This window comes from Heptranchias perlo, chromosome 21, assembly GCF_035084215.1.
Source record: "Heptranchias perlo isolate sHepPer1 chromosome 21, sHepPer1.hap1, whole genome shotgun sequence".
NCBI classification, from domain to species: domain Eukaryota; kingdom Metazoa; phylum Chordata; class Chondrichthyes; order Hexanchiformes; family Hexanchidae; genus Heptranchias; species Heptranchias perlo.
Genome location: NC_090345.1, coordinates 17197826 through 17223033, shown reverse-complemented (window position 1 = coordinate 17223033; position 25208 = coordinate 17197826). Strand labels below are relative to the sequence as shown.

Sequence of the window (25208 nt, the reverse complement as noted above, 5' to 3'; positions counted from 1 at the left end):
TGGAGGATTGCAGGACCCTACCCACTTGTAACGGTAGAAATGATTTTACTGAATACATAAATAAGTCTCAATACATCACTTCTCAGGTTACTTCAGAGTGTTCATCAGCAATTACAGTTGATTCAAGAGTCGATAGATAGTAGGTTTGGCTCCATCACAATCATCATGCAAAGAAAGGAAGATCTCCCTTTAGAGTATAAAGAGCTTTGCAGTTATTTGACACAAGACAAACATCCTTCAATGATTTTAATACAAGAGTGGAAGTCACTTGAGGCCAATCTGGAAGACAAAATTTCAGCTGGCTACTTTAGAAAAATCATCATGTCACAGGTGCCGGGCTTCCTGTGCCATCTCTTCTTGATACCAGCTCACTCATCTATTTTCAAGGCTAGATTTGATGAGCTTTATACGGCAATATTCAATTTGGAGGACATTTTACCAGTTTGACATAAGAGTCCTTGGTGCTGAACTTGGTATAGATAAAGCAGGTAACTATCCATAGTAAGGCTCACCAAATGCTGTTACCTTGACTAGAGATCAAATGGTAGAAACCCCCCCCCCCCCCAACCAAGATGATAGTCACAGTATATCAGGTGTATTGGGTATGTAAATTGAGAAGCATTACACAAACTCTCCTGCCAGAGAGATGCATTATTACAAGATGTAATGTATGCAGTCAAGGTACAGTCCATACAGCTTGAAATAAACTGTACAAATTAGCTTTTCCCACCATTAAGAGAACAGTCCTTTAAAGACATGCCCAACTATTCAGTTTTCTCTGGTCAAAGGAATTAAAAATTGCAATCTATGAAGCACTCTTTTAAGGTGTGGGAAGGGCAGATAAGATGGGTTCTAACAAAAAAAAAGGCCTTTTTAAAGGACAGTTATTTATTATGATTTGGTGTTTACTCAAACCATAGCATGTGGAGAATTACTGCATTCAAATAATGAGGGTTAATACAAAAGCTGAATAAACATTGAAATAGTGCAATTAATCATTGATGTGAAAGCCTTGTAAATTTAAAAATATTATAGGCAAAAGCACAAAGGATTTAAAAATTTTAATTGATTTTAGTTATTCCAGTTGTGCCTGCAAACTAATAGGATAAGAATATCTCAATCTCAATGCCAAATATGTTAAAATATCCATGTAAAGAAATGTTGCAGCTCAGCAATTGTAACTATCTGAACGCAGTAATTGTGAAGAGTTTTTTTAGTCATAGTAATGGTTACATGATTTTCCAGAAATATACTTGTGGATAATGAATGTATCAGGAAAGATTGAGCAGGCTGGGGCTCTTTTAGACCTGATAGAGGTCTTTAAAATTATGAATGGGTTCAATATGATGGATGTGAAGAAATAGTTGCCACTTGTGGGTAAGTACAGAACAAAAGGCTAAAAATATAAGATAGCCACTAAGATCAAATAAAGAATTTAAAGGAAATTTCTTTAGAGAGTGATGAGATTGTAGAACTTGCTGCCACATGAAGTGGTTGAAACAGATAGCATTGACATGTTTAAGGGGAGGCTTGATGCATATATGAGGGAGAAGGGAATAAAGGATATGGTGGCAGGGTGAGGAGAGGTAATTAGAGTGGTAGGCGGCAATTGTGGTTTATAAACACTGGCATAGACCAGTTTGGCCGAATGGATTGTTTCTGGGCTGTAGATTCAACGAATTAATTAGTTACAGTATTTGAATTTTCTGCACTTTCCTGTTGGAAAGGCAAATCTATAGTAATGGATAAAAAGAAAACCTGCCCATGCTGAAATAAGAACAGAAAAAGCTGTAAGCACGCTATCTATTATCTGACAGACCTGCTGTGTATTTCCAGCATGTTATGTTTTTATTTCTATAATACTAATGTCATTTAAACCATTAAGTATGCTGGTCTTGGATCTATTGTGTGGTACTCAAAAGGCAAGGTAGAAGGAATTATAAATAGCTGATGACCTGCGCTGAACTATTTGCTTTGTTGTCAGTCCTAACTATTTAGCATGATATGAGCAGTGAAAGACATGGTTCAATGAAGAAATGTGTTATGTTAAAAAGCAGTTCTTCAGTTTCCTGCCTTTCAGCTAATAAGACGTCTTTGATGTACATCTTTAACATTTATATGATCCTATAAAAGGATAGGAACACTGCAGACTCTGAGTAGGTTTGGAAATCTTGCTGTCTAGGGTTGAAGGTGGGAAGACATTTCTCCTCCATTCAACAATGCTATGAAAGTATATTTTTGAAGGAACTATTGATCATAAAAATAGATCACACTAATAAAAAAAAATCTTGAAAAAGAAAGCAATCCTCGAATTGTTTCTGGTGCTAAAGGAGAGCTCCGAGATATTACATGACATTTAAATTTTATCCACTGAGAATCAGAGTTGGTGGAATGAAATTAATGATAGCTTTCGTGACACTGATACTGCTTCTTCAGAATCCTGCAGTGGTCATGGAGATAGCTTCCATTAGATGCAATATTGCCTTAGGCATTAGAACAGCAAGCTTTCTATTGATTTTGGATTTCTAAAAGGTTTTTGTGTTGCATTCATCTCCTAGGGAAAAGTTAATATCAAAATGAATGCCTAAAAGTTGAGCAACATTTGCTGATTTAAAAAAATGTTATGCCACGGTAAGACACTGTGGAATGAAAACATGTCAAAAATTATTTTGGTAGGTAAAATATCGTGCTTATAAAAGTGTTGACAGAAAACCAAATGTGGATCTGTCGTAGTGATTTTTTTTCCCCCATAATGTTAGGTTTACTGAAATATCCACTAAAATAAATTTTGTAACGAACGTGCTGATATTGGGAAAAATGATTTTGATCAGAAGAAGTAATGTTCATCTCAAGTTCCTTTAGGGATGGAGCCCAAAAGGTAAAGAAATTGTGAATATTATTGCAGACATCAGTGTCTCTCTCTCAGCATTTAGGCTATGGCGGTCATTACAGCTCAATCAGGATCTATACTCTGATCCCATGATAATTACTGCCTTACTATCCATTGAACAGTGACATGTTAATGGGGCATTCCATCCAACAATTGATTTTTTTCTGTTTTGAAAACCGTTATATCAGACACAAATATTAACTACTTTTCTTCCATTTATCAGCAGTCATTCAACAACATGCACCTTACCTTATAATCAGACGTGTAATAGCTACCTTCACTGCAATTTTCAAGAAAGATCGTTCTTCATCTCCAAGAAGGAAATTGTACACATGTCCATCTCTGAATTTTGAAAACCAGCTGTATGAGAGGGTTTTTTCCTGTCACATAAAATAGCTCCTCACCTTCATTAAGTCAAATATTTAATGTTCAAATTATAAGATGAGTATCTATAATATTGCTCTTACCCTTTGTTTTCATCCTTTGTGTTTGACTGATCTAAGACTTTGTTCTTCTATGACCTTAGCCACGATCGTGAGAATCAACCTATTGTACAGCATCATGCTTTGTGTTATCATTTGTCATTTTCCTATTTCATTCACCCCAGCATTCATTCAGCTCCAGGACTAATCACATTCTGCCCTTTGTTCTAAAATAGATGGTCTGTTATGCTACTTCTCAGGAAACACAATTCAAGACAATATACTATGTCTTTTATTATACAAACTTAATAAATGTAACTGAATATAATCTTTTGGAGCCACAAACACTTCTTTTCAAGATGATGAAAGCATTCACATTTTTGGAGCAACCCAACACAAAAAGTAAAGCCCTATGGTCTGTTTTGACTTCTCGTTGGTGCCTGTATCTTCAAAAACCTTAATGCTTTACCACCTGAAGAAGGAGCCTTCATGGTCCTGAAAGCTCCTATTACTTATAATAATAATTGGTCAAATAAAAAGTATCATAAATACTATTTGGTGCCTTGTTCCATAAACTGTTCAAGTCTTTGTTGAATACACTGCTTTATTGCTTGATTTTAGATTTGGATTTGGAACCTTACTCCCTCCTCCTTTTATCTCTCCCATCCTCTTCCCCTCCTTTAACTGTCAGATAACTTATTTACTCCTGTTACTCCTTTGTCAGAATGTGAAAAGAACTCTAAAGTATTGATTCACTAGATCACCAGGGCATCAGAACTTCCCGCACCATAAAAAGCAAATGCTACAAAGAGAAAAAGAATATGATTGCAGAACATGACAAAACACCAACAATGGAAAGTTCTTCCACCTTTCAAAATAGGATGGGGCATCTTAATCCAAAGTTTCTTACTTGGCCAAAGTTTGGGTTTGGTATTTCTAATGCAATGTAAATTGGCACAATGCAGACCATTTTAGATTCTTAAATATGTTTGCTATCCTTTCCTATCCAAATATATTGACATACTATGAAATTAAGCATATCCAACTTAGTTATTCAGCTTGTATCAATAGAGCGGTGATACAGCTGAGCACAGTTGTGGAAGTAAAATACATATGTAACATCAATTTTACATTATATAATTAACTAATACTACTATTCCACATCTACAAATAAACTTTGACCCAACTTGCATTGATTTTTTTTTTCTCTAGCCATCACTCATCTGGCACTGCTCACTATGAAGTTCAATTAACAAGCATGCAATCACTTGTGTCAAAGTATTGGCAAGTACAGCTAGGACATATGCAGATTGGTGGTTTGACAAAATCAGATTTCAAATCCTTGACTACAACTTTTGAAAGTTAAAATGTGTATTTAGAACCAGCTTAATGAACTTGTCAACCTCTAACATGAAAAAACATGAACAATGATTTTTTAATTTGCAGTGCAAATTTAGATGTTATTAAAAGCAAGAAGTACCGAAGCTGAAAATTATTTGCCAGCTGTACTAATCTTTCCACAACATGAGACACTTAGAAAAAGGAACATAAGATATTACAATAAGGAAAGGCCATTCAGCCTATTAAACCTGTTCCATCTACAGTCCACATTCAATCTCAGACCTATTTAATCTTTGGAGGGAAGGTTCTGCATAGATCCACCATGATCTCTGAAGGCAAAGCTGCAGAATATTTGTCTATTCTCACATTTCCACTATTCAATCATGACCTGCTTTTCACTGAAACCCCCTCCCCCATCATTTTTGCAGGAATTGTCATGTCCCAATGATCAGCTCAGTCTGTATCTATCTCAAATTTCCAAACTTATTCTCGTGATGTTGCACATAACTCTAGCCTTTGCTTTGCAGGTGTTCTTGGTTCAAATGTTTATGTACCCAATTCTGTGCTGGTCTGATGGTTATGCACCTCATTCACTAATAGTGTTCCTTACTTTCCAAGGGCCCACCTCTTTAGCGGTTTAGTGGTGGATACACACAGATCTCTTCAATCACAATGGGAGACGCCATTATTTGACTTGCCGAGTGGTCTATGAATGTTTTCCCTTTTTGTATGCTGACGTGTTTTCCAAACCTCAGATCTGACTAATCTCAATAAATGAGCTCTAAATCTAAAATTATTCTAAATGCTCATCCTTATAACTCATTAGGTTCCATGTTCTTTCAAAAAACATGGACAAGGCTGTCTGTTGTTCTTTGCGTCACAAGATGTATACAAATGAGGAAGGCTCACCATTGCTCATCCTTCCAGAGAAAGAGGGCATCACCATCACAGCTTTCCACTGTCTAAATACTCCTTCCACTTGCTATTGTCTGTCTCCCCCTCCTCCTCTAATGCTAAAATCGACACCCCCACCAACCATTGTTGAAATCGCCGTGTCTCATTCAGACTTGATTTTTCCAATGCCCGGCTTCCTGATCTCTTAAACTCCACCTTAAATAAACTCCAATTTTTCCAGAACTCTGCCTCTCACATCTTGTCCCACACTAAGTCTTGCTCACCTATCTCCCTATCCTTGTCAACCTCTTATCAGTCCCCTGTTCCTCTGGGTATTACTTTCAAAAGTCTTTGTCTATCAATCCCTCCATGGCTTTGCTCCTCCCTACTTCCTTGCTCCCAGCCTCTGTTTTTCCAACTCTGGTCTGCTGAGTTTCCCCTACCCTCCCCACTGCCATTGTGGCCCAACTTTCAGCCAACTTGCCTAGACACTCTGGAGTCATCTCCTTAAATCCCTCCACCTTCCTACATGTACCCTGACCTTCAAAAGGAGAAGATCCTGTCTACCACAGGAAGTGATGTAAGGGAGCTGCACAGGCACAGCTCTGAAGGGCAAAGTGACTTCCTGTTATGTCCAAAGAGCCAAGTGTGTCACACACAGTTTCTCACCAGGGTCACTGTGCTCAGACTGACACAGACAGTAACCCGATCCCTTGGAAAGAGTCTGTTCAGTTTAGCCTCAGTGCCAATTCTAGTTGGGAAATGGCCCATTGAGCAGTTAGGCCACTATCCCATAGAACAGAGAAGAGGATGCACTAAAGGGGGAGGTAGTTGCGATTTTGGACAGGATAAAAATAGATAAAGAGGAGGTACTTAAAAGGTTGGCAGTACTCAATGTAGAAAAGTCACCCGGTCCAGATGGGATGCATCCTAGGTTACTGGGGGAAGTAAGGGTGGAAATTGCAGAGTCTCTGGCCACAATCTTCCAAACCTCCTCAGATATGGGGACAGTGCCAAAAGACTGAAGGATTGCAAATATTAAACCCCTGTTCAAAAAAGGGGAGAGTGATAAACCCGGCAATTACAGGCCAGTCAGCCTAATGTCGCTGCTGGGAAACTTTTAGAGACAATAATCCGGGACAAAAAAATTGACATTTGGAAAAGCATGGGCTAATAAATGAAAGTCAGCTCAGATTGTTAAATGAAAATCGTGTTTGACTAACTTGATTGAGTTCTTTGACAAAGTAACGGAGAGGGTTGATGAGGGTAGTGAGGTTGATGTTGTGCATATGGACTTGCAAAGGACATTTGAATAAAGTACCACATAATAGACTTGTTAACAAAATTCAAGCCCATGGGATTAAAGGGACAGTGGCAGCGTGGATACAAAATTGGCTGAGAGACAGAAAGCAGAGAGTAGTGGTGAACGGTTGTTTTTCAGACTGGAGGGAAGTATACAGTGGTGTTGCCCAGAGGTCAGTATTAGGACCACTGCTCTTTTTGATATATATTAATGACCTGGACTTGGGTATAGAGGGTATAATTTCAAAGTTTGCAGATGACATGAAACTCAGAAATGTAGTAAACAATGCAGAGGATAGTAACAGACTTCAGGAGGACATAGACGGACTGGTGAAATTGGAAAACACATGGCAAATCAAATTTAATGCAGAGAAGTGTGAAGTGATATTATTTGGTAGGAAGAATGAGGAGAGGCAATATAAACTAAATGGTACAATTTTAAAAGGAATGCAGGAACAGAGAGACCTGGGGTGTACGTACACAAATCTTTGAAGGTAGCAGGACACGTTGAGAAGGCTATTAAAAAAGCATATGGAATCCTGGGCTTTATTAATAGAGGCACAGAGTACAAAAGCAAGGAAGTTATGCTAATCCTTGATAAAACACTGGTTAGGCCGCAGCTGTAGTATTGTGTTCAATTCTGGGCACCACACTTTAGGAAGGATGTCAAGGCCTTACAGAGGATGCAAGAAAGATTTACTAGAATGGTACCAGGGATGTGGAGAGATTGGAGAAGCTGGGGTTATTATCCTTAAACTGGAGGACACAGATTTAAGGTGACCGGCAAAAGAGCCAGAGGCAACATGAGGAAACATTTTTTTACGCAGTGAGTTGTTGTGATCTGGAATGCACTGCCTGAAAGGGCGGTGGAAGCAGATTCAATAGTAACTTTCAAAAGGGAATTGGATAAATACTTGAAGGGGAAATATTTACAGGGCTACGGGGAAAGAGCAGGGGAATGGGACTAATTGAATAGCTCTTTCAAAGAGCTGGCACAGGCAAGATGGGCCAAATGGCCTCCTCCTGTGCTGTACCTACTATGATTAAATTCTTCTATTTAGCCACATCTTCATACACCTCCTCTATATTTCCTCCTATTCCTGCTCAAATCTGATCACAACTGTGAAGCACTTTGGGATGTCTTGCTACGTTAAAGGCACTATATAAATGGAATTTGTTATGTGATTCCAGGATTTTTGGCTCCATTGCTTTACCCAGAATTCCGTTCCTAGTGTTGTTCACTCATTGTGAAGAACTTTCTGACATTAATCCCAAATTCATGTTTGCCAATTTGAATCTGTGCTCTCTTATGTTTAACTTAACTAGTTTTTTTTATGCCATTTACTATCTTGTATAGAAATCTGTGAGATTCCCTCTCAACGTTCAAAGTTGAAAAGTGCATGCTTCTCCAGACTTTTCACATAACTCTACTCCAAGATCAGACTCCTGGCTTGCACTGCATTGCTCCAACTGATTTGTTTCTTGGAATGTTTCACTATGTTAAAGACGCTATATAAATGCATGTTGTTGCACATTTTTTTTGTGTCTGACTAACCAATACTGGACGCAGTACTCAAGGTATAGTCTGACCAGAACACTGTATGGTTTGGAATGGAGCTTTCTGTCTTGTACTGTATTGATTTAGCAATATAATTCATCATTCTATTCGTTTTGTTGACTACAAAATGACTGGGCATGTCAAGTGCTGTGTCTATTGACCCCTGCAGATCTTGACCCCTTCACCCTCAGTTATTTTGATGTATGTCATCCATTTGTTTCTTCCAATATGGATATTTTGCTTGTATGTGTTGAATTTCATCTGCCATAATTATGCCCACTTAATAAACTTTATCTAGCTCGAGTCCTTGGCTGTTTCATCAGACTCACTGACCTCTTCCCCAGTTTAGTATTGTCCGCAAATTTTACTACTTGCATTGAGGTTATCGGATGCCATGCTGGAGATCCTAGTGGAAAAAGTCAGGACAAGGACAGAGGTACTGTTCCTAAGCACCCACAGGAGCATCCCCAGGGCGATGCTCCAGCAGGCCTTGACAGAAGTGGCTGAGAGGGTCAGTGCCAGCAGCTTACCACCAGGACTTGGTTCAATATCCCCACAAAATCAGCAATGGTGAGTACGGCTCTTCAACTCTCAACAACACCTTTTAACACTTCTTTCACCGCCTCTCTTCACCACCCCCCCCCCCACTCTAAACAGTTTTCTCCCCTCCATCACATTCTTCAGCATAAAGTCACAAGGGCACACTACAGCGCTTCTCTTTCTCATTCCAAACACACTCACTTCTTCCTTTACTCTCTTCACACCACACACTAACAGCATTCTCCTTTCACATCCTAGCACTTGCACAACCAGCAACTTCTCCCAGGACTTCTTCCTTGCTTCACATTCCACGCACTTGGCTTTATATTCATCCCCAGGATGACAATCCATCAGGCCTGGATAGAGGTGGCTGAGAGGGTCACCTCCCAATCCTCATTCCGTCTTGTTTCTTCTCCAGCTCTCAACCCATGAACTATATGTACAAGCCCTACCCTCCACTTACTTTTTCATCAGTCAGACTCGCTCTTTATGCAGGACAAAACAGCAAAGGGAGCAGAGCAAGACCGGGGAGGAGTACCTAACATTGTAGCCCTCACCCAAATGGAGCAGGAAGCCCTGGTGATTAATGGCCCAGACAAAGCCATGAGTATCGGGGAAGGCAAGGTTGGCGGCTTATTTGAGAATGGTGTCTGCATATTACTTGTACTGCTTCATTCACCTCAGCAAATATTCAGCAAGCTTCACAACTTCAAGTTGCATTCTGAAGATTTGTCACCTGCTAATATCCAACCTCTCAGTGCCATCCTAACTCTTGTCTCTTTTCTCTTTCCTCTAGGTCTTTCTCGGCAGCTTCCTAAAGAATACACCTCAGACGAGGAAAATCCTCCTGAGGATGCACTGCCATGCACTCCATCCCCCCAAGCACCAGTACAGACTATTTCACTCTACACAGGCTAGATAGTGAACCAGAGGGGTCTGCACATAGTGAAATACCCAGCAAGAATGAGCACCAGCAGGTACTGGTGGCAGGGACAACCCAGGAGAAAAATCACCAGATGGCAATGTTGACCGGAAGTCACCGGTTAACGGTTTTAGCTTAGTACACAGAGGAAGAGTCAATTCTCTCTCCTAATTCTCAATTCGCTTTATTAACGTTATTAGATCATGTACATACCGCTTATACGTCTAGTTAGATATAGGCATGTAGTTTACAGCAGGTTATACAGGTTTATACTCAAACTAGGATTTAAACGCACACCCACTAGGTTTCTCTAGTAATACTCCCCGAGTATCAGGCTTTAAACGCACACCCACTAGGTTTCCTGACGACACTCCCAGAGTGGTCCCAGAATAGAAAGGATATTATATTACCCAGAAAGGAGAGACGCTGCTGGCCAGGCAATTCTCCCTCTTACTCCCGACGTCGTCTCCACGTCCTCGACGCAGTCTTTACGTCCCTGACGTAAGGTATTCACTTCCACGAGGGTTAGTCTCCAGAGTCTCCTTCACAAACAAAGACACACCAACAAAAACACAAACACACACACACACACACACGCACTCTCTCTCTCTTGCTCACAAACAAACAAAGTCACACACTGAGCCCAAGCCAGCAACTCCTCAGTTTTTATTCCCCAAGTCTGTCTTTTCGAACGATGCTGTCTTCTCCGGTTGGCTCAAAGTTGCTGGAGTGACCGATGTCATCCCCTGATTGGCTCTGTTCCAAGGGCTCAGGTAGCATCACCGTTCCTTTGTCTCTGTAAGAAGCGGAACGAATTCAAACCAGTTCTGGCCAGTTCAGACCAGTGACTGAACTCCAGGTCACCTCAGTTCAAAAGGTCAGTGTCTTTGTTAGCACTTTGAATTCAGCTCAGCAGTCTTCTGCAGCCTCTGGCCAACATCTCCCCCCTTTTGATCCAAAGATGCCTATCTTAGGATCATTATTCTCCCTTTCTAGGTACCACTCCTGAGGCCGTCATTGTCCCCCAGTGGGTATGTTACATCCGCGATTTCATATGATTATAGAAAAAACATTATAAATGGTTATATAAACAATACAAAAAGGAAGCGTATAAAATATACTTCACACACTGTTCTTATGTTGATAATCGCTTCTTCTGTTTCATTATAGCACTAACATTCAATTGTTGCAAAATTTCATTTTTCCACCTTCTAAGCTGATATACATTGAATATGACAAGTATTAATGCACATAAAATCACAATTACAGCAGCATGTGATAAAATCCTGACCCATGGATGTATTTGAACATTAGATCCCCAATTCCAAAACTTATTCCAGAACCCGGGGTCCCGTAACAGTTCACCTGCTTTATCAGCATGCGTTTTAATTATTTTAGTGTGTTTAGTCCATTGATGAATTATCTCATTGGCTTCCTCCGCTATTTGCATCCAATCTGCAGTCAGGTGCGGAATGGGTGGTAGTTCGGTAGGAACATATTTCCACAGATCTTGGTCTATATCGGTACGTTGGACTGTGAGGTTTTCGTTTATTACCATCCTCATTATTGGCTTAGGCAGAACTTGTCCACCGACAACCAAGTCTGAGGTCACATTGTTAATGGCCACATTGTGTCCCTCCAGAGGGCACTGTTTCCATCCTTTGTTATAGCTCATAGCCGCTGTGGCTATGTAATAAGTTTGTCCCACAAGGGTGTATTGTAAAAAGGACTGGTTGTTAACTGGCAAAATGGACAATGAACAATTTTCATAAGTACTGAACCCACAATTAGTAAGTCTCTGTCTCGTTATCTCTTCTGGACAGTGATTCCCTCCTTGGTGACACTTTGACAAATCTACCCCTTTCTCAGCACCATCCATTACAATAGCATGAGATGGTGGATTGCTCAAAGAGATCCAAGTACCCTCATGATACTTGCCCACGTTATGAACTCTTTTTAACGGATAGGTCAAATTGCCTCCGTGCCGGGGAATATGAAACACCGCCCCAACGTAATATGTCCCTTTATGAGTCACTACTCCAGTCAATATTTACATAGGTGTGGTCCCAGTGGACCATAATTTTACCTCGACCGTCACTCCCCGATGGTCGCTCCATAAATGGACCCACAAATTGATTAATAATATTTCCCTCTGGGAAATATTATTAATCAGGGGGGAGGAGCTAAATACGATTAAAATCACTCAAGAGATGGTACTCAGTAAAATAATGGGACTCAAGGCGGATAAATCCCCTGGACCTGATGGCTTCCATCCTAGGGTCTTGAGGGAAGTGGCAGTAGGGATTGTGGATGCTTTGGTGATAGTTTTCCAAAATTCCCTGGACTCAGGAGAGGTCCCGGCAGATTGGAAAACTGCTAATGTAACACCGTTATTTAAAAAGGGTAGTAGGCAGAAGGCTGGAAATTATAGGCCAGTTAGCTTAACATCTGTGGTGGGTAAAATTTTGGAGTCTATTATTAAGGAGACAGTAACGGAACATTTAGATAAGCATAATTTAATAGGACAAAGTCAGCATGGCTTTATGAAGGGGAAGTCATGTCTGACAAATTTGCTTGAGTTCTTCGAGGATATAACGTATAGGGTGGATAAAGGGGAACCAGTGGACGTAGTGTATTTAGACTTCCAGAAGGCATTCGACAAGGTGCCACATAAAAGATTATTACTTAAGATAAAAAATCACGGGATTGGGGGTAATATTCTGGCATGGGTGGAGGATTGGTTATCGAACAGGAAGCAGAGAGTTGGGATAAATGGTTCATTTTCGGACTGGCAACCAGTAACCAGTGGTGTTCCACAGGGGTCGGTGCTGGGTCCCCAACTCTTTACAATCTATATTAACGATTTGGAGGAGGGGACCGAGTGCAACATATCAAAATTTGCAGATGATACAAAGATGGGAGGGAAAGTAGAGAGTGAGGAGGACATAAAAAACCTGCAAGGGGATATAGACAGGCTGGGTGAGTGGGCGGAGATTTGGCAGATGCAATATAATATTGGAAAATGTGAGGTTATGCACTTTGGCAGGAAAAATCAGAGAGCAAGTTATTTTCTTAATGGCGAGGGACTGGAAAGTACTGCAGTACAAAGGGATCTGGGGGTCCTAGTGCAAGAAAATCAAAAAGTTGGTATGCAGGTGCAGCAGGTGATCAAGAAAGCCAACGGAATGTTGGCTTTTATTGCTAGGGGGATAGAATATAAAAACAAGGAGGTATTGCTGCAGTTATATAAGGTATTGGTGAGACCGCACCTGGAATACTGCATACAGTTTTGGTCTCCATACTTAAGAAAAGACATACTTGCTCTCGAGGCAGTACAAAGAAGGTTCACTCGGTTAATCCCGGGGATGAGGGGGCGGACATATGAGGAGAGGTTGAGTAGATTGGGACTCTACTCATTGGAGTTCAGAAGAATGAGAGGCGATCTTATTGAAACATATAAGATTGTGAAGGGTCTTGATCGGGTGGATGCGGTAAGGATGTTCCCAAAGATGGGTGAAACTAGAACTAGGGGGCATAATCTTAGAATAAGGGGCTGCTCTTTCAAAACTGAGATGAGGAGAAACTTCTTCACTCAGAGGGTGGTAGGTCTGTGGAATTTGCTGCCCCAGGAAGCTGTGGAAGCTACATCATTAGATAAATTTAAAACAGAAATAGACAGTTTCCTAGAAGTAAAGGGAATTAGGGGTTATGGGGAGCGGGCAGGAAATTGGACATGAAGCTGAGTTCGGATCGGTCAATGCCCTGTGGGTGGCGGAGAGGGCCCAGGGGCTATGTGGCCGGGTCCTGCTCCGACTTCTTGTGTTCTTTAGATTTGTGGTTGGGATCAGATCAGCCATGATCTTATTGAATGGCGGAGCAGGCTCGAGGGGCCGATTGGCCTACTCCTGCTCCAATTTCTTATGTTCTTATGTTCTTATTACCGATAATGTCACCTCTAGAACTGTGTTACATGAAAACCGTACTCCCGCTCCCTCCGGTATACCCAAAGTCTTTCCTACACACGCTAACCCATTCACTCCCGTATAATACAAATTTAAATCCCCTCTTTTCCCGTTGTTGGTTCGGACTGTCTTATTCTGCAGAGCAAAGTTGTCCCTGGCCTCGGGATATCCTTCCATCGTCGACACTGCTTCAGGCACGTTCACTCGTCGTGACGACTCCGAGGCAGGTTCAACCACAGTCCTGATGATGATCAATCCGATAGCAACAAAATGCATCATCCCCTTCATTCTAGGCTGGACCTGGAATAAACAAGCGTAATTTCTGCTCTTATGTACAGTTTCTTTTAGGTACTATCATAAGTCCAGTCTCTCCATATACTGAGCCAGACCGTCCAAATCCTGTTCCCAATTTGTTTCAGATTCTAACCGTCCGTTTCTTCGAACCCACTTACTCCCCCTTTTTGTTTTATGTTCCTTTCGTTTTGTTCCTGGATTCGCCTCTGCATGCGAACGGACAGTGTCAAATTTGTTTTCGATCACTTCCTCTTGGACCTGTAACTGGTCCAGTTCTTGACCTCCCTGACCTTCAGAATTCGGAACATCGTTAGCATCGAGCAGCACATGCCAATGATGATTATCTTGTTTTTCTCCTACCAACTTTAGCTGATTAATGTGGTACCAGCCACTCTTATCTGGTGCCGTTAATATCCTGTATACAGATGGGCTAGCTTTGTCTACTATCTCATAGGGACCGGCAAACTTTGGACTCAAGAATGAGGTGGGCTGGTATATTCTAATCATTACTCTCTGTCCAGGGCTCAACTCTATCGGGCTGGCTTTTGCATCGAAATAAGCCTTGCTTTGCTGTTTCTTCTTTCCCTGTCCTGTACTGATGAAGAGCCATCCACAAAAATTTTAAAAGAGGGTTCTTCCTTTCCTGTTTCCTTTGTCTTTCTGCTTTCAGGCCCCATCTTACCCCCTCCTTTTTGTTTTGATACAAATGGGCCCTTGGGGTCATTTGCTATCATCAATTGACACTCATGTTTTTCTCCCTGATACACTAAATTGTCTGATAACATAGTGGTGGTTTTTACCCCCTTTACGGATATATTTCTCCCTTGCAGCAACAATGTCCATCTAGCGATTCTATTTTGGCTAACTGAACCATCCTTAATCCTTCCATCTAACAGTAACTGTACTGGGGTGTGTTCTGTTAATATTGTAAGTGGATTTAGTCCCACTATATAAGTAAAATGCTGCACTGCCCAAAAGACAGCTAGCAAGTGTCTTTCGCATACCGTATACCCCTGCTCTACTGGTGAGAGCATACGTGAGGCGTACGCTACTGGTCGTAATTTCCCGTGTGTCTCCTGTAACAGAACCACCGAGAGGGTGGTGTCTGTGGTAGCCACCTCCAATGCAAATGGTTCCGTTGGATTTGGGGTTTTTAAAGCAGGCGCAACAGCTAGTGCTTGCTTTAAATCAGTCATGGCCTGGCTGTGTTCTGTTTTCCACTCCCAGGCCACATTCTTTTTTAATAATTCCATCAGTGGGGCCGCCTTTGTGGCGAATCCATCAATATGGTCCCTGCAATATCCCACCAACCCTAAGAAGGACCTTAACCCTTTCACATCCTGCGGAACAGGGAGTCTGCCAACTGTCTCTACCCTTCGCTTGTCAATGTCCCTTTGTCCCGGCGTCAGAATCACTCCCAAGTAAGTAACTTTTTGTTTCATGATCTGCGCTTTTTTAGGGTTAATCTTTAATCCCAAGTCATGTAACAACTGCAGTAATTCACTTAGCAGTTGATAATGTTCCTTCTTGGTTTCAGTTTGTAGGAGTAAGTCGTCTACATACTGCACTAGACATTCAGGCCTTGAGAATCCTTTTAACCCTTCCCTCGGCCGTTGGTGAAATATGGACGGGGAATTGTGAAACCCCTGCGGCAGGGCGGTCCATGTATATTGCTGTCCTTGGAAAGTAAATGCAAATTTATATTGACATTCTTTCTCCAGTGGAATAGACCAAAAACCGTTACTTATGTCCAAAACCGTAAACCACTGCGCATCCTCATTTTGTCGAACTACGGTCTCTGGGCTAGTTGCTACTGTAGGGGCTGTTAACGGGGTGACTTTATTTAATTCTCTGTAGTCTATCGTTAGTCGCCAGCTACCGTCGGGTTTCCTTACTGGCCAAATAGGTGCGTTATTAGTAGAAGCTATTGGTCTTAATATCCCTTGCTGCAGCAGACTCTGTATCACCTTCTCTATCTCTTCTTCTGCTTGTTTTGGGAAACCATACTGCTTCTGTGGTTTGGGGTCTGGACCTTGTATACACACACTCCCGGTCATTTTCCCACAATCATGTTTATGTCGGGCAAATACTATTGAGTTTTGTACAATAATCTGTTGTACTTCACGATCGTTACTCATTTCTCCTGGTTCTAGCCACATTTCCCCGATCGTGCATATCCTATCCTGATATTCCCCCACCGGGACGAGTGTGTGATTTATACTGCCCATGCCCAAAGGCATTTGCCAAATCATACAATTGCCAAATCATACAATTAACGGGGTCGAAGCAGAATCCCACTTTGGCCATATAGTCACTCCCTAATATATGTTCTTGTTCTCTAGGTAATTTAATAAGGACCACTGAATGCTCTATCACTATGTCTCCCACACCGACTTCCAACGGTACACTCACATATCCCACTTGTGAATGCCCTGTGAATCCACTTAGAATAATTTTGTTTTGAATTTTCCAATCTGTGTCATTGATCTGAGTGGTGTTAACGGTGGTTCGAGATCCCCCTGTGTCCCAAAGAAATGTAAGAGGGCGGCCTCCAACCCTACCATTTACTAGGGGTCTCCCCGTGTCATCCAACCGCGCGTCACACACCCATAACGGAGAGGCCTGACACCGTCATTGCAGTTCAGGGTACAACCCGGAACTCGGTGATATTTCTATCGTATCACACTGAGGACTTGGTCTATTCGGCCCTTCCACGGGTAGGCTCTGATTCCTTCCCCGACCTGCATTCTCTCGTCTTGGGTTCGGGCGGTCCCTTGCGAAGTGTCCCTCTTGGCCACAGTTATAGCATTTGGACACCTCGCCTTGAGTTCTCCCCGTTCCTGAGAAGTTTCCTTTGCCTCTACCTCTTCCCACTGTCTGATAAGCTGGAGGGGGTTCCCCCTTAGTAGGTCCCCTCCCTTCATTTCTCCAAATTATCACCTGATCTTTAACAGGCATTGCTCTGTCCCCGGATGCCTTGGATCGTTTGGGTATTTCCCTTTCCCATACTCTAACCATCTTCCTAATTATCCAGGGTTCCGTATGTGTGTCATCAGCGGGGTCAAACTGATCTAGTGCCTTCCTCGACTCCTCAGTGCCATGCGACACTAGTGTTCTCAGCCATCGGTTCCTAACCTCCCGCTGTAAATTATCCCTGTCTAAGTCTGTACCATAGACCCCCTGAAGCACCGCCCAAATGCGAGCTGAAAATACAGTGGGGTGTTCACCTTTCCTTTGATAGCATCTCATCAGCGCCTCCACTGGATCCCCTCTGTTATCGCCCATGACAGATAATACCTGGTCCTTTAAGGCTTCATTTGTGCCTCTACCAAGTTTTTGTTCCTCCGGTAGGGCGGAGTGTATATGTGGGTGTAGGCACATTAGGATTAATTTCCTTTCCTCAGCATCATCTAAGCCGTGTATCGCTCTCTGTTGCCTGACCGCTAGGAACAACTCCCTAGGATCATCCCCAGGCGCACACGTTCCAATATCTTTCGCAATAACCCTCAGTTCCTGTACCCCAAGTGGGGTGGAATATGTCATATCCTGACCATCTTCCCCCATCTGTGCTCTAGTAGTTACCAGGGGGGCCATTGGGGCAGACGTTTTTTTCTGCTCTGGAGCATATGCTGGCGGTGGGTCCCCTAGTGGAGGTTCCCTATCACCGCTGCTGTATCTATCCGCCTTGTCTGCTAAATCATCCCAGTCTACATCCCCTAAACCACTTTCTTCACCTCTCCCGGGTGCAAAAGCACACAATATGCCTCTCTGTGCGGCTAGCTGATCTTGCAGCCTCCCTATCACTTTCTGACACGTTGTGTGATCGCCAGTACTATTCTTCTCCTGAGCTGCTCTGTGAATCACATTCATAGCAGTTTTTAAATCAGTACATTGTTGTTTCCATCTCTCCACCTCAGCTTTAGCTGCTTGGGCTTCTCCCTCTCTCTTATTCTTTTCATTAGTCAATTTTTCGCACTGTAACTGATATTGGTTCATGTGCATCAAATCTGCACTTCTCTGTCCCTGTAGATCAGATACCTTCTCACTAAGGCGGGCTATCTCCTCACGGAGTTTTTTATTCTCTTCCCCTAATTCATCTTGGATTTTCTGAGTCTCTTCTTTCTCTCTCCTAGCCTGCTGTCGGCATTCTATCCATTCCTCAAGTAAACATCCAATCGCTACGGACTTTTGTATCTTTTTAAATTTCCTATCTGACATCTTTGTTTGCGCAATTTTCCAAAGGACCTCCCCAACAGGCGTTCCCTTGTCTCCAATGTGACCCGCATACTCCCCGTATTGCAGCCACTTCCCTATTACGTATTTTTGAAGGAGTCCCTTCCAATCAAAACAGTCCAAGTCCCCAGGGCTTGGTGATTTCCCTTTATTCGTCATCTTACGTTATTAACTATGAATTAACCCAAACTCCTGTTCTCTGTATACTTTGCCAAATTCGGTTCGCCTCGAGGCTCCCACTGACGCAACGGAGAGATTTATCCTCGAGCCCACCCAGGGACGCCAAATATGTTGACCGGAAGTCACCGGTTAACGGTTTTAGCTTAGTACACAGAGGAAGAGTCAATTCTCTCTCCTAATTCTCAATTCGCTTTATTAACGTTATTAGATCATGTACATACCGCTTATACGTCTAGTTAGATATAGGCATGTAGTTTACAGCAGGTTATACAGGTTTATACTCAAACTAGGATTTAAACGCACACCCACTAGGTTTCCTGACGACACTCCCAGAGTGGTCCCAGAATAGAAAGGATATTATATTACCCAGAAAGGAGAGACGCTGCTGGCCAGGCAATTCTCCCTCTTACTCCCGACGTCGTCTCCACGTCCTCGACGCAGTCTTTACGTCCCTGACGTAAGGTATTCACTTCCACGAGGGTTAGTCTCCAGAGTCTCCTTCACAAACAAAGACACACCAACAAAAACACACACACACACACACACACACACACACACACACACACTCTCTCTCTCTCTCTTGCTCACAAACCAACAAAGACACACACTGAGCCCAAGCCAGCAACTCTTCAGTTTTTATTCCCCAAGTCTGTCTTTTCGAACGATGCTGTCTTCTCCGGTTGGCTCAAAGTTGCTGGAGTGACCGATGTCATCCTCTGATTGGCTCTGTTCCAAGGGCTCAGGTAGCATCACCGTTCCTTTGTCTCTGTAAGAAGCGGAACGAATTCAAACCGGTTCTGGCCAGTTCAGACCAGTGACTGAACTCCAGGTCACCTCAGTTCAAAAGGTCAGTGTCTTTGTTAGCACTTTGAATTCAGCTCAGCAGACATCTGCAGCCTCTGGCCAACAGCAAGGTCCATTGATTAGGACAGAGATAAGAAATTCAGGGGCCCAGCCATGAGTAGAAAGCTGCTTGGCTCCCACAAGCAGTTATACTCGGTATTGGAAGGCCTGCCAAGGAGTTTCAGCACCATGGCTTCCAGCCTGTGTGGTGTCATCTCACATGACATCAGCACTCTGCAGCCTATCTTGGAGAGTGTGATCACCTCCAGGTATGCTGCAGCCGGGCCCTCACAAAAGGAGTCAATGTCACCGGCCTTTGCAGCTTTGGTGGAAGCTCAAATGCCTGCCATGCAGGTTCTCAGCTCCATCTTGGAGAGACATTTGTTCACCTTGACACTCTGCAGTCTGCTCTCCCCTAGTCCAGTGGAAGTGATGAGCCCCAGCCCTATGGGACTGGATGTAGTGAGATGGGAGCAGTATGTGGTGCCCTTTCTCGGGATGGCAGCATGCCTGTCCCTTTGCTACATTTAGCACTTTGGTCTACAGCGTGGTTTTATAGCAGCTTCTGAGTCTGCATTGTCAGAATGTCATTGATATAGAAGTTAACTAAATAGCTTCAATATTCTTTAATGCAGGATTAAGGGAGTGGTGAATGGTCTAACAAAGACCATTAATGCAGAGGGGCTTTGTATAAGTTTTCAGGGCAGGGGTAGTCATTGTTCGTATCTCTTGCTTCAAGATGTTGTGGTAGCCCTTTTCTGCTGTTTCCTCACCTTCCCCTGGCCGTCTTCATCCATTGAGGACTGCTGCTGTTGTTCTGCGTCCTCCAAATGCTGGCCTCTCTTTATGACAAGGTTGTGCAGGATACAGCACACCACAGTGATGCAGGAGACTGTTTGTGGGGCATATTGCAGGGATCCCCCAGACTTGTCCAGACACCTGAACTTCTACTTCAGCAGCCCTAAGCTGTGCTCAATAATCAAACTGGTTGTTCCATAGCTTTGTTTATATCTGTCTTGCTCAGGCATGGTGGGGTTGTGAAGAGATGTCATGAGCCATGTGTGTAGGGGATATCCCTTGTCCTCAGCAGCCATCCTGTCACATTGGTGGAAGGGTCAATTATTGAGGGGATGGTTACATGTCGCAGGATAAAAGCATTGCGACAGCTGCCTGGGTACCTTGAACAAACTTGCATGATCCTCTTTCTATAATCGGAGACTGGCTGGACATTAATGAAGTGGTATCCTTTCCTATTCATGTATGCTGCGGGTTGGTGTTCTGGTATCTGGTAACAGCACACCAGCTGTTCACAACATGTGTGCAGTCAATGACTACTTGGACATGAGGGAAGCCAGCCACTACAAATCCTTGAGCTCGCTCCTGTTGATTGTTGAGGTCAATGGCAAAGGTGATGTACTGGTTAGCTCTGGCGATCAGGCCATTTGTGACTTGCTTAATGCAGCTGCGTACTGCAGACTGAGAGATGCTGGAGATGTCCCCTGTAGTAGACAGGAAGAAGCCAGTGGCAAAGAAGTTAAGGGCTGTGGAGATTTTGAGAGCCACTGGCCAAGCATAACCCCTGATCCAGCAGGAGCAGGTCCTGTTGCAGGAAGCTGTAGGGTTCTGTGACAGCCTACCTGAGAAGCGCAGCCTCCTGAGGCACTGCTCTTCAGATAGATCCAGGAAACTGATTCTGCTTGTACACCCTGTGTGCTGGGTAGGGCCTCCTATGAGCAGCCCCCCCCCGCCGCCACGTCGGCTGTCTTCCAGTAGGCCCTGCTGCTGCTCGTGGTGGTTGTTGAGGTGACAGTTGCTGCTGCTCTTCTGCCTCCAACTGGCAATAATAGCTCCAATGATAAGCAGGTGGAGCTTAGTGAGGGTAAGTAATGCAAAAAATGTCAAGGAAGTGAACTGAAAACTGGAAACTCTCGTGGCAATCTAAACAGCACAATGGAATACAGATCCTGTGATCTAATTACCTTCAAGTGAATGTCCCTTTAAGTGGAATCTTTATACAGTCAATTTGAATACATTTTTTAAAAGAAAGATACTGTTAAACTTAACAGGGGAAGATGTTCCATGGTCTGTTCCCAGGTACATTGGATCACCTGGGCATAGCGAATATTGGAAAATTGAGCGGGTCAAAACCCACGTCTGTAAAGGAACCCAACCCATTGAAATGGTAGGACAATCAGGTGGGTTCCTTCACAGGCTTGCACTCAGACCTAACTTAATGCTCAAAATTCACTGCGATTCAGTGCTTCTGGGTGTAGACCCAGGATAATCTCTCCTCTTAGAACTTGAATTCGAGTTTGGGAGCAAAATACTTCAGCATTTGAAAAATGTTGCTGCAGTTCACCCACATTTTGACATCCAAACTCAAAGGCAAACATCTGAGGGTAGAAATCCCTGTTGCTCTGGGCTCACCCTTGTTCTCGCTGACCTACATTGGCTCCCGGTCCAGTAACTCCTCAATTTTAAAATTCTCATCCTTGTGTTCAAATCCCTCCATGGCCTCGGCCCTCCCTATCTCTCAGCTCTACAACCCTCTGAGATCTCTGCGCTCCTCCAATTCTGGCCTCTTGCGCATCCCCAATTTCCATCGCTCCACCAATGGCAGCCATGCTTTCAGCCGCCTCGGCCCTAACCTCTGGAATTCCCTCTCTAAACTTCTCCACCTCTCCTCCTTTAAGTCGCTCCTTAAAACCTACCTCTTTGACCAAGCTTTTGGTCATCTGTGCTAATATCACTATTTGGCTCGGTGTCGAATTTTGTCCGATAACGCTCACATGAAGCTCCTTGGGACGTTTCTACTACGTTAATTGCGCTATATATATGCACGTTGTCATTGTGATGCAATGTGGGACTTCCTGGCTAAAATTAATGATTTGCATGTTCTTCTTGTGCATGGTGAGTTTCTGCTTCCACAATGGGTTGCCTGGGTGAGTACTTGCATAGCTGCCAAGAATTTTGCAGCACTACTGCAGCTAAATAAGAGGGCTTCATTTTGGATTGAACCAGCAGCTTAGGTGACTGAAGATAAAGTCTGCAGTTAAATGGAGAATTCCAAACAGCACACTCCTATACTAACTAATAAAGCCCATAAGATGATGGTACATGAAGCAAGGCAAAGGAAGGCTGCCCTGATTGACACTCCAGCGCACCCTCCCCATAAAAGAGTCATACAAAGTGCTTGGAAACAGATAATGGATAGGGTGAATTCTGTGTGCAGCACTCGGAGGAACTCATAGGTTGCTAATGAGAGAGAAGATGGCAGACCTCAAGAAAGCTGCCAAGTTATCTGGTTGTTTCTTACAATAATTAGCTGTCCCAGGTATGCTTGTAACAACCTGTTTCCTTATAACTTGCTACTTATCACTTCCTCATGTAAAGCTCTCAGACCACCTTACAGCTCTTTGAATGCTCATCATCCACAGCCATACTACAGCAGGGCACATTCAAATAGCAACTCACAACTGGAACTCTTGTCTCACATTTTAATAAGACTTCAAACCTCAAATCTAACACAAATTGCTGTATGATGCATTTTATTCACACTGTGGGCTGCAGTATGGCACTTGGATGTCTCTCAAAACTAGCTATATCTCAACTATTTCTCTGCTCGCAGGCCTAGGGCTTGTATCAAGAGATAACAGATGTGCATGGAAGAAGAGCACTGCAATATCAAGCCCTTGATAGATTTGCCGAGGCCATGTTGAACATTATTGTCGTTAAGAGCATAGATGGAGTGGGGGAGGTTGAAGCCAGAAGTCTCCCCCAACCTCGGGGCTGTTACCATCTTTCTCTTGCTAGTTCTTTTCCCCCTACTTTTTTCACTCTCTAAGGCATGCTCTCCAATAACAAATCATCATACATGGTATATTGTCATGCAAACACTGTTTGGAGGGGTATATTATAGCCAAAATGGAACATATGTGCCTATTCTATTTTTATAGGCCAGAAAGAGCAACAGCCAGCCAACACTGCCAGTGACCCAGAACAAGTCAACACCTCACAGTTCCCTGCATTATTATCATTACTTGTCACAAGTACCAGTACAGCTACATCCACCCCAGAGGATTTAGATAGTGAGCTTGAGGAGGTTGCACCAGGTAGATCACAGTATACACATGAAATGGTGATGACAGCGGAAGAGGGGGAATCTGCCAGTTGGATGAAAAACTGGCTTCCTTTCTCAGTTATGGAGTCTAGGGATTCAAACTTTTTAGGTTCTGCTTATAAAAGAAAACTGCTTTCTTAGCAACATCATGCACATCATTAACTTGAGTTTGTCCAAAACATCCTGCCAGGTTTGGTTAGGATGTGAAGGAGTACACTAGCTGTACCTTTTGCAGTTGTGCAAGAAGGCTCCTCTACATCCCAATATACCATGGAGCTAGTAGAAAATCCATGAGCACCTGCAGTGGAGCCCCAGTGGCATAGGTCATAAGCATAGGGACATTAACAATAGAGAGAAAGGAAGAAAGAACTTGAATTTATATACAGCCTTATATCTTCAGAGTATCCTAAAATGCCTTACAGCTACTTATTACTTTTTTTAAAATACAGTTATTGCTATTCAGTATGCAAATGTAGCAGTCAATTTGCACACACCGTTTCACATACAGCAAATGAATGAATAATCTGGTGTTGGTTGAGGTAGGAACGTTGGCCAGGACATTCCTTCGAGTAGTGCTGTAGGTTTTTTTAACATCCGACTGAGCAAGCAGACGCTTTTCAGTTTAGCATCTCATCTGAAAAGTGGCAGCTCTGAAAATGCAGCACTCCATCAGTGCTACACTGAAATGTCAGCCTAGATTTTGTGTTCCATGTGGACCTTCTGACTCAGAGGCTACCATTGAGCCAAGCTAACACTTAAAGCCTTAGGCTCCAATCTGGATACAACTTGCTGGGGGATTAAATGAAGAGAGCTTTGAGGGGAGGGATTCAAGATTTTTGAAATAAGCAAGCTTAATGCTAGGTAGAAATGGAACAGGGAAATTGTAAACTGGCTCATTATGTCCTTTTAATTAAAAAAAATTCCCAGTTAAGTGAAACTGTCACACATGCTGTGGTACAGAGAGCACTGCAGGTGGCGAGGTGAGTCTGGAATCTTGCATGTAGATTAGCTAGGCAAGAAGCTGGTGACTTCATGACCTTGTATTTTAAGCCTCTTTACATGAATTTCCACCCTCTAGTGTGGGAGTTAGTACAGGAATTGAAAGATAGCCCCTACATCAATTTTTGTTTCACAGCAGTTGAAACTGTGATTGTAATCGTTACGGTTTGTTCATGGATCATACTCCGAGAATTTATTCCTACTGAGTATTTGCTATGTTTTAGTAAATGCTCAGCAGAAATAGAAATAATGGCTTGAGTACAGGCTATAAACATTGCAATCCCTTTGATTTTTATACTGTGGAGTAGATCTGCTGCACGGGAATCCTCTTGCGGTATGTCATGCCAATACACTTGCTCAATTAAAATGGATGGATACAGGGCTTCTCACACAAGCATTGTGCATATTCATATTTGTGGGGGAGGGGGGAAGGTAGAGAGTTGATGTAGGAGTAAGTGCCATGTTTGCTCAACCTTACACAAACTAAAATATTACCAGTGCACTGTTATTTTCAAATATCGTCAGACCCCGTGATCTAAAAAGGCAGCAATGTGTTTTTTTTAAACGATTGCTTTGACGTGCAAGTTGGGACTTTGGACAGATTATTGAAGGACTTTAACGTGTTCAGCCCTAAACAAAAGATTAGCTTTTGGTTTGAAACTGTTTTAGAAGACACAGCCTATTATCAGATTTTCTCCAACCATAAAT

General features: G+C 42.9%; 1 protein-coding gene across 5 annotated transcripts in view; it reads left to right on the top strand.

Moving 5' to 3' along the window:
* atrnl1b (attractin-like 1b) overlaps nt 1–25208 on the top strand; it is a 713064-nt gene that overhangs the window by 592604 nt on the left and 95252 nt on the right. The window contains exon 28 of one of the 5 annotated variants that reach the window (XM_068002153.1): nt 3117–8710. The exons of 3 other annotated variants lie outside the window; for them this stretch is intronic. In XM_068002153.1, coding sequence (XP_067858254.1) covers nt 3117–3146 — 30 coding nt within the window. In that variant the 3' untranslated portion in view covers nt 3147–8710. Of the gene's footprint in view, nt 1–3113; nt 8711–25208 lie in introns of those variants that run through there. One more of the 5 variants, XM_068002152.1, reaches the window with a different exon arrangement.